This window comes from Cuculus canorus, chromosome 1, assembly GCF_017976375.1.
Source record: "Cuculus canorus isolate bCucCan1 chromosome 1, bCucCan1.pri, whole genome shotgun sequence".
Taxonomy (NCBI): Eukaryota; Metazoa; Chordata; class Aves; order Cuculiformes; family Cuculidae; genus Cuculus; species Cuculus canorus.
Genome location: NC_071401.1, coordinates 31,520,506 through 31,530,650, shown reverse-complemented (window position 1 = coordinate 31,530,650; position 10,145 = coordinate 31,520,506). Strand labels below are relative to the sequence as shown.

The 10,145-nt window shown below is 35.5% G+C and overlaps 1 protein-coding gene across 1 annotated transcript; it reads right to left on the bottom strand.

The window, feature by feature from the left end:
- Positions 1–666: 666 nt before the first annotated feature.
- On the bottom strand, positions 667–9,427 carry CCDC122 (coiled-coil domain containing 122). Its single transcript, XM_009557793.2, has 4 exons — positions 9,302–9,427; positions 6,711–7,109; positions 5,437–5,553; positions 667–831 (listed from the first exon to the last, which is right to left on the bottom strand). The coding sequence occupies exons 1-4, from the start codon at positions 9,413–9,415 to the stop codon at positions 667–669; spliced, it is 795 nt and encodes a 264-aa protein (XP_009556088.2). The 5' UTR covers positions 9,416–9,427.
- Positions 9,428–10,145: the final 718 nt, after the last annotated feature.

Below are 10,145 nucleotides of genomic sequence, written 5' to 3'. Positions count from 1 at the left end.
ACATATATTAGACGAGCTGAAGTCGGATTCTTTGAAGCTCAATTCTGAGTGTACTTACTTATTCCTAAGCCTTTTATAGATGGAAAGCCTATGTTGTCCTTGTTCCCCATTCTAGGACATCCTGGCAGATATAGGGCAAACAGGCTGTAACATCATCTATACGTATTTTCTACACTGCAAAACACAGGCCAGCAGAGCTTCCAGGCTTCCTAAGTAAGATGCAATAAAAAGGGATGTGGATAAAAGATCTGGAATTTTGGTATCCCAGGAATGCAAATATACATCATTAGCAATTTCTCTGTGGGAAGAAACAATATAGATCTCAATCTTCAGAGATCTAATAAAGATAAAAAGGAACTCCTCAACTCTTTTTGGTTGATTTCAAATGTCGTTTTAGATAAAACTGGCACATATTTTGAAAACACCTGGAAATATTAATAACTTTCTTCCTGAACAGCCTCTGGCTACAGTAAAAAAAAAAATTAAAAAAAATAAAAAAAAAACAGACCAAAAAAAAAAACCCCAAAAAAACCCAACAAACCAGTTATTCAAAGCGTTACAGATTGAGCTTTACTTTACTATCTGTAGCATTTCCAGAAAAAAAAAACCCAACAAACCACCCTCTTTGTAAAAGATTACCCATATTGTAGCTTTGTCAGATTTGGTTTATATGCCACTTTGTAACTCAGCTGCTGCAAGACAGTTTCTTAGTTCTGCTGCCTTCTTCTCCAGCTGCTGAATATTCCAGTGCCATTGTCTTTTATTTGAATGGAGTTTGTTCAGTTGGCAATGCAAACGCTTTAAAATAGCATCATATCTTTTATTCTGTACCTAGTAAAACATAATAAAATTCACTTCAAAATTTCTTTCAAGTAAAACTATTCAAAGAGCTGGGTTCAGCTCACCTAACTTTGTTTAAGTACAGATTCTGACATTTGACTAAGTTATTCTGTGTTCACTTTACAGCTACTGAAGGGACAGGAAGACATCCAGGAGGCCATTCATCTGACACATTACAGATATCTGCTTTAGGTCAATATGAGTCATGCTTCTCTTTTCCACTTGTGAAGAAAAGCTCTGTCCCACTGAAAGCGTAAGTGATGAGTTCATTGTGGTTATCTCCTCTGCAGATGTCTAAAATTTAACAAAGTAAATCTCACTCAAAGAGTCAGCATCTCAGCTGTGGTGATACTTTGTTACGGGAGATTTCAGGCTCCAGAGTGAAAAGTGAGAAACGAAGAAATTTTCAGCCTTTGACAAGTGTGTTTCATTATAAATTAGAACACAAATGAGGTTACCTAAATGGCTGTAGTAGCCTTTTCACTGCTGCACTGCACTTAAAAAGTTTTTTTTTTTTTCTAGAAGGGCAATACTATGGCAATGCAGTACTGTATCAACTTTGCCCCTGTTGGTACCTTATTTGGAGAAGAATGGCTGCTGTGGACAATCCTCTGAAGATTTGCATTGTGAAATATAAAAGCATGAAACATTCATTTTAATAAAAGTGGAAATAATGGGTATTCCCTTAATAAAAATGTAGGCTTACTTACCTCAGTTTGCATGGCGTATGAGTAGTAATACATAATCACTCTGTGTCAGCTTATTGAAATATTATTACACTGCATCTAACACATGATGGCGTGCAGCTGACTGAGGACTACAGCATTGCCAGTGACTTCCTGTGAGTCCTGCTGCCTAAATTTCATGTATAACTAACTTCCTCACTAAGGTTTTATAAATTACACTGACTTCTTTTACTGGTGATGGGTTGTGTTTCTTCATATTGCCTATTTCTCCTCTATAATCCTTCACAACTTTTTGAGGGATGCTGTCAGATTCATTCCTCTGAATGAGTGCTTGCAGGATCTGAGCATCACTAGGACTGTGTTGTATGACACTGAAACATCTATGATGAATATTATCTTTTCCAGAAATGTGTTTCTAGCATCATGGAACCATCTGGCACATTTGCTAAGGCGGAAAGCACTAACATGCTTATTGGACAAACAGGAAAGGGAACATTGCTCTTTTTACTGTGATTTGTGTACATGTAAGGTACCTATTAGAAAAAAATTGCCTGGGCACTTGTGGAATCCCCAGCCCTGCAGTCCTTCAAGAACAGGACAGACAAGCATCTGTGAAGAACAATACAGCCACATCCTGGTCTTGGGGAAAGAGGCTAGCAAGAGAACAGAGCCTTTTATGCTTTCTTTCTTTTATTATTTTTATATTACAATCTATTTTATTTTAATTTGGTTGTCTTGAATTAGTCTTTATGACTGAAGCCTTCTCCCTACACAGGTAGAGGCAGGATTTAGTGGCAAACCTGGCAGTGTTACTTTTACAGCTTAAACATCTTTTCCAACCTAAACAATTCTGTGATTCTGTAACCACCTCCACTCTCTTCAAGAAATGGGTGGTGGGTCTGGTGCTCAGGAAATGGAGTGGGACAAGGTCTACAAGCTGCCTTAAAAGTCCATCAGTACCCTGCCTTATGAGAAGCATCCCAATTCTGAATTAATTGTAGTGTTTGTTAATTAGCAATGTCAGATCATTGACTTTCCTTGGAAAAAAAGTAAAAACTTAGGCAGAAATTTCCTTGCAGAAGAACATTTCATCAATAATGTTTTAACTTTACAGAATTCAGCTGCTTTAGAAAGGCATTATGAATTACATTCCTGCAGAATGCTCTTGTTAGATAAATCTTTCTGGGAAACCTGAAATAGCACTGAGGCACAGTGGGAGTACCAGGGCTGTGACAATCAGTCCATTCTGTCTGACTGCCAGTTTAGCCATTAACAAAGCTTGAACAGAAATTCTGTAGGCATTTAAGTGTAGGGGCAGACATATGAGTACTTTCAATCATTGCTGAATGAAGGCTCCAGAGTCCTACAGCAACAAAGTCATTAGTTAGACACAATGATTTGCTTGCATCTGGAGATTCAGAAACCTGGGAGCTCACATACTCTTTGCAAACTTATTAATCATAGAATAGTTTGGATTTGAGAGACCCTTAAAGGTCATCTAGTGCAACTCCCTTGCAATGAGCAGGACCATTTACAATGAGATTTGGTTGCTCAGAGCCCCATTCGACCTGACCTTGAGTGTTTACAGGGATGGGGCATCTACCACCTCTCTAGGCAACCTGTTCCAGTGTTTCACCACTATCATTGGAAAAAAATTCTTTCTTATATTTATAATGAATCTACCCTCTTTTAGTTTAAAGCTGTTTCCCCCTTGATCTCCTGTAAATGCTCTGGGAGAGAGTCTATTCTTGTCTTTCTTATAAGCCTCCTATACATATTGAAAGGCTGCTATAAGTTCTCCCTGGAGCCTTGTCTTCTCCAGGGTGAACAACCCCAACTCTGTCAGCCTTTCTTGAACAGAGAGGTGCTCCATCCCTCTGATGATTTTTACAGACCTCCTCGGGACCCGGTCCAACAAGTCCGTATTTTTCCCATGCTGAGGGCTCCGGAGTTGGACACAATACTCCAGATGGCACCACAGAGCAGAGTAGTTGGGGCAGAATCACCTCTCTTAATCTGTTGGCCATACTACTTTTTATGCAGCCCAGGATATCATAGAATCATAGAATCATTAGATTGGAAAAGACCCACTGGATCATCTAGTCCAGCCATAATATGGCCAGGATAGGGTTGGCCTTCTGGACTGTGAGCACACATTGCCAACTCATGCCCAATTTTAAAGTCCTTCATCAAAGGTCTGCTCTCAAACAATTCATCACCCAGCCTGTATTGGTACTGGGGACTGCCTCAACCCAGATGCAGGACCTTGCACTTGGCCTTGTTGAACTTCATGAGGTTATAAGGAGGCCAGTTACTTTTTGATAATGCACTGCTAGAAACTGATAATCCACACAATATGTAAGAAAAATTATTATGGAAACTGAGGTCTTAAGTTGGGGTCAGTCTGCAGGTTAAGACACTTGGCTTTAGAGGTGTATGTGTGACCCACATGTCTACATTCCTGTTTTGATCAATAGAAATCTAGCCAATGCATAATGTCTAAAACTAATACCAGATTATGTGGTTCACCTTACCGTAAACACCTACATATGGCAAACTGAATTGATCTCTGGAATATATCAGCTGGACTGACTACTCCTCCAGTGATTATAATGGGAATAACTCTGTCTCACATGTAGCCACTTGCATTCAAGCAACCACATTCAGACGTCAGCAGCCTGTGGGTGAATCCCACCACTGCAGCTCAACGGAACTTCATCCATGTGCCTAGTACCTCACTTTATTCCCTTGCTTGGCTTGAGTATCCTTTCCTGAGTTGTGATGAAGACTGATGGTTATTAGTATCCCTGCTTGTCCATTGTCATTTTTTATATTAAAAAATCTTTTTCTTTCTGGAGACCTCTTAACAGAAAATGATATCCTGAAAGATTCCATTTTTAATCCTGCTTCCTTCTGAGACAAAAATATTATATAATCCAAACAAGTGAAAAACAGACTAACCTTCACTATTTAATTAAATTGATTCAGATAATAGACCAGAACATTATTTTATATTGTTTAATTTTACTTTGACTTTAGACAACTTTCTTAGGAGGATGTTGCCTCGATAATAAAATATTTTCTCAGGTGCTGAATAGCATAGACCTATTCTAAAGAGACTGTGCTTTACTTTTCAGTTTAAAAATTCTCTGCTCTTCCTTATCAAATGAAAAATATTTTTTTTGTCCCTTATTTTAAAATGGGCAATAGAGCTAACCTTAGATCTGTCAATCTTTATATTATCGAGATTTGGTCATTAAATTTTGTGGCACTTATTTGAACTAACAAGATAAGTGGTGTGAAACTTTCAAACTAAAAACTAGCTAGACGTACAAAGTGTTCTAGTAAGGAACAAAATATAAAGTATAGTTCAGTTATTTAAAAAGAGAAGGGTTTAACTATTTATCAGAATTTTATCTTGGCAGCTAATTAGGAGCTGCTGTGTTATCCCTAATTTAGTGTCAGCTCAAATTAGGGAGATTCATGGGAAGTCCATTTCCTTGGTGCAGTTACCACTGAAGAGTTACCAGGAACCACAAGACAAGTAATGATTAATCAAGTCAGCAGTGAAACCGAGAGTATTTCAAAAGTATTACAGAGATGAAAAACTGCACATTTTGCTTTACTACCATACAGTGACCTCTTTCTTTTCAGAATATCATTCCAAAAGTTCACAGCTGAACTCCTTCTTAAGAGACTTAACAAAAAAATGTTCTTAACTTCAGTTTTTCTCATGATAGCAATCAAGTTCTGAATTTTAAAAAGACTGTGAGTATCAAGAATTTAAGACAGCATTGTTACTGTATATACTTGAATAATGTACAATGGTGTATAAAGTACTTCAAACTTAATTTGCATTATCTACCCTCTGTCAGCAGAAGTATAATTATATTTTATTCAAATGACTCACCTCAATTTCTTTTCTAAGCTTAGAATGCATTTTTTTCTCTTCTTCTAGCAAATCTGTTTTCTTACTGATGAACTCTTTCAGTGTTGTGATTTCTGTTTTTAGAAGTGTAATTTCTTCCTGCAGATGTAGAAATATATAGAAATTCCCTCCTTAAAAAGTTGCACAGTGCATCTACTAAACCTATTTAAAATGTGACATTTTAAGTGTCATTTCATTAATAGAGATGAGTTAAAGTTCTATAAGAAACACTTTCACATTAATAATAATGAAATAATAATTTAAGAATTGAAATTAAAATTAATAAAATAATTTATAAAACGTTTTTAGGTATTTAAGAAGGTACGGTCTTAATCTGAAATATGCTAGCAACTACAACAATATAGGAATATGAACCCATTTTGGCAGTCTTAATTTTGTTTAAAATGGAATTTATTGCAAAATCAAATTATATCTAATGTAATATTTGAGATCAATTTTTCTTTCTCACGGGAAAATAAAATGTTAATGAGTATTTATTTATCAGTATTTCAAGATTTGCTTAGGCAATTGAGTTGTCTTTAATTTACATTAATAGAGTAACACCAGATTTTCAATAACATAAGTTGCATTAGCATTGAAATCTGTGACCTGATTTCAATTTCATAGGTGCGCTTGCTCATAGATTGATAAAGATTTGTCGTGACAAATTCCTACATGGTAGCTTTTAATAAGTATTGCATTTAGAGTCACATAAAAGTGACATTAGACTAGAATACCAAAACAAGAATACTTTTCATCTCTCCTTCTTTCTATCACCCTCTCATCAATTCTGCCTCCTGTTAGAAAACAGATCAACTCTAGTTTGTTACCTGAGAGCAAAATTAAAACAATACTGGACTTTTACATGAACAAATGTAACAACATGGCGATATTCCACAGAATTCTGAAAAACATGCATGTGAATTGATCCAACAACCCAAAGAAGGCTACAAAGAGTTTGGCAGTGATATAGTTTAACTTACAGCTTTATAATTTTTTTCATACTCAAGTTCATTTGATGACATAGAAGGAACCTGACTTTTACCATAACAGATAGATAAGAATGGCTGATGATCTTTTTTACCATATGCTGAAGTTAAAGCTTCTTCAGTTAATCTAGCATTGTAAGTTATCTATATTTGTCACAGTCAGTCCCCCATGAACCATAAACATATTTGACAAAATAAACATATTTGTTAAACTATGCCAGAATTATTTCACTCAAAAGGAAATGAATGAAACAGGAAATATAGTACCTGCACTTCTTTTATAGCAGATCCTTCTGGATTTTGGAGATCACACATCAACTCCTCTTTCTTTGTCCTTAATTCTTCAACAACAGCTTTCTTTTTAGCAAGCTCAATCATAACTGGCATTTTATTTTCCATCTCCCAAAAGAGTTGTTTATGAGCCTTTATTTTTTCCCGATATTCATTATTTCTCACAAATGTCATCTCAAATTCTTCTTGGACTGTTTCTATATCACACCTCAGCTTTAAATTTTCAGAAAATAGAGCTCTGACTTGGGACTCCAGATTTTCACAGTGATATTTTGTCACTTCTATGGCATCATCTTGTAGATATATTTCCTTTTCTGTTGTCTTCGTTTCTAACATAACAGAATCCATTTCTTTTTCTAGTTCCTGTAGCTTCGCCTGTAAAACATTCCAGTGTTCTGTTTAGAACATTTATTGAGAGTATACTAGGCATCTAGTTGAACTCTGTAATTTATATTTATTCAACGGTATTTGCTTTTTCACTTTTTTTAATGTGGCTTGAATGGAAGATAATTAGAGTTCCATTTCTTAAAATCATCATTTTAGAGGCACAATGTAAGAATATTGTCCAAGACTCCTCCTCTTAGAGTGAGTCTAAAATATGAAATAAAGTATCATTGAAATTTCTTTAAATTCTTTGTATTTGCAAGATACACAGGACCTGACAGATAAAATGCAATCCTAATTTTTTTAGAGAAGTAATCTAGTGAAGTTCAAATCAAACTAAAAATAACTAATGATTTAAAAAATCACTTACAAAGCTACTGAAACACATAGATGGGTGTTCGAGATGATGGAGTTTAACTAGCATGTTCTACTGAAGTTTTTAATCCACCTTCTTTACAGTAGCATTTAAGAACAGGATTAATCCCAACTATTTTAATCCTCTAAGAAATATGCATTTAGTCCTAAACAGGCCTTCACATCTTCTCACTGATGAGAAGTGAACAACTCCAGGAAGTAGTACTTCAATCCATCATAGGACATCTGAGTTGGGAGTGCCGAATTGCTGTCTCAGAAATGTTTGTCTCTGTTGACTACCGAGGTTGCCTAGATGACTAACAGGGGCTTAACATCTGACTTGTAGGTGATGTAAGCTAGCTATTACGAATCCCACACAAAATAACAGCTAGCAGTAGCATATTAAGTCATAACTGATGTAACTTCTTATCTTTTCCCTAATGCAAGCAACATAAGCACTATGAAATCTCTTACTCAATGCCCAGAACAGATCAAGACACTGTTAACCATTAAGAACAGAAATTTTCTGCCTAACTTTTAATTTGGAAATCTTGGGCTGCAGTTTTAGCAGGATTTTTGTCTGTGACAGTCACTATTTACTGAGGGCAGAAAAGCAAAAGATCTTAACAGTAAAGATCTCCAATTTTGGAAGGAAATTATTGTTCTCCATGTCTTCTGTAACATGTGCACATGGGAACAGATGTAAAGACGAAAAAGGAGTTCTGCATTCTGCCTTTAGGTTCCTAATTATTTAACATTGCTGGTTTGTTGGCATTGATGTTTGTATGGAATTTCCTGGAGTTTGGGCCTTTTTGAAAGGAAAAAGTGCACAAAGAAGAAAATAAATGAGCTAACTTAATTACCTAGGCTCTAAAGTTCTGTGGTTTTTTTTTTAAACTGATATCATTGTTTAAATTTTTTGATTACATATTAATTGTTGCATCATCATCAGGCTGTATTATGGGATAATATATCATTATGAGAAATGATAGTTTATAACTATGAGAAATTCTTGCAAGATGTGGCCAGTCAACTGACATTCCTAAGCACAAGAGTATTCACTGCTCCTTCAGAGAAGTTGTCTTTGTGCAAAATTTCAAACAGTCATTTCAATTGTAGGGGTATTCAGAGATGTTATAATTGGAAGTCTTCTATTTCCATTTGCAGTCTCCTGGATGCTACTGTGTCTTTCCTCAGACTCAAATGTAAGTCTCTTAATAGAAATTTGATCTCAAATGTTAAGTAATAGTTGAAAGCTTAATATTGTGAGAGGTCAGAACAGAAATGATTACAGTCTTCACAAAAACTATAGGCATTCAGTATTCTACAAATTATTACTAAATAAAGCCAGTATTCAATGACTACTTAGGACACCCACTTCAAATATACAGTAAAAAATACTTTGTATCAAAAAGATGCAAAGAAAAAACGCTAAATCAGGTGAAAATCTGCCACAAAGGATGCTTTCTAAATCCTGTTTATCCATTAATTTCTTAGGAAATCACCATGAAACATTCAAAGAGCTCTAACTTTATATTGAGTTCTCATGGGTTTGATATTTCAGTGTTTTTTTGAGCCTTTTCCAAATAAAACCTAAAATTTTCTGCTAAAACCTGCTCTAATGCAGTCTTAGTTGTGTTTCAGCCTTGCAAGTAATAATAGACATAGTTTTGTCAAGCCTAAATGTCACATACAGAAACAGAACAGCTGAACATTTTAATGTAAATACACAGAAAAAGTTAGGTACCATCAGCTTCTCTTGTCATGGGAATTCTTACTCATCTAACAAAAAAACAAATTAATCAAACTACTCTGAATTAGGTTATTACCTGCAATTGGAAAAGAACTGTTTTGCTTTTTTCCATCTCTGATGCTTGTGAATGCTGCTGCTCTGCAACTTGTTTTAGAACTTCAGTTAATGATGGAGAATTTTGCTTGGCCATTTTAGGCAAAAGTGCAGAACTATAAGGACACAAAAAGGAAATTGTTTTATCTTAATTCTATTTAATTCCTGAATGTTAATGAATGAGAACTATACTAGTGCCTTTCCTCTGGGATTCCCAGATCAAGGCATTATTTTATTTGGTTCATTTTTTATTTACAAGTTACTAGTGAGTGGATGCTAAAGCCAACGACCGAGAATTAGAACTCTTTCTAGCAGAATTTTATAACACAAATTGTTGCAATATTCTTCTGGATTCTCTGCAGAATAGATCCTCAGTTGGAGTTGATGATCTCAAAGGTCTTCTCCAGCCTAACAATTGTATGATTCTATGATTCAGTTTTTGAGTGCAGTCATAGCTCTTAAAAGCATCTTAAGAGTATCTCAAATGCATGAGCCTGCTCTAACAGCCTGAATATTTACATTGTTGCATACTAGAAGTGCCTGCTATGTTTACTGTTAAACTACCCTTAGCAGAAGACAAACCAGAAATTGTGAAAGCTGTCACACTGAAAATCACAAACTAATGTCACTGAAAAGATCCCCCTCAGTGATTAGAAAATATTTAGAGTAAGTTCACCAAGAAAGTCTGTGCTGTTATACAAGGGGCATCAAACTCTCAGGAAAACACATATCCAAAGTCCATCTTCAGGCCCCCGTCTATTTAACTATAAATCTATTTAAATTGAAAGAGATCATTCTGCCCCTCTGTTCCTCTCTTGTAAGGCCTC

Excerpts from the sequence above, each read along its gene's own strand:
- CCDC122 (XM_009557793.2), bottom strand. The coding sequence starts at position 9,415 with ATGGCCAAGCAAAATTCTCCATCATTAACTGAAGTTCTAAAACAAGTT. Across the intron at positions 7,110-9,301 it reads CAGTTCTTTTCCAATTGCAG|GCGAAGCTACAGGAACTAGA; the intron begins GTAATAACCTAA and ends AATGTTTTACAG. Across the intron at positions 5,554-6,710 it reads CTGCTATAAAAGAAGTGCAG|GAAGAAATTACACTTCTAAA; the intron begins GTACTATATTTC and ends CTACATCTGCAG.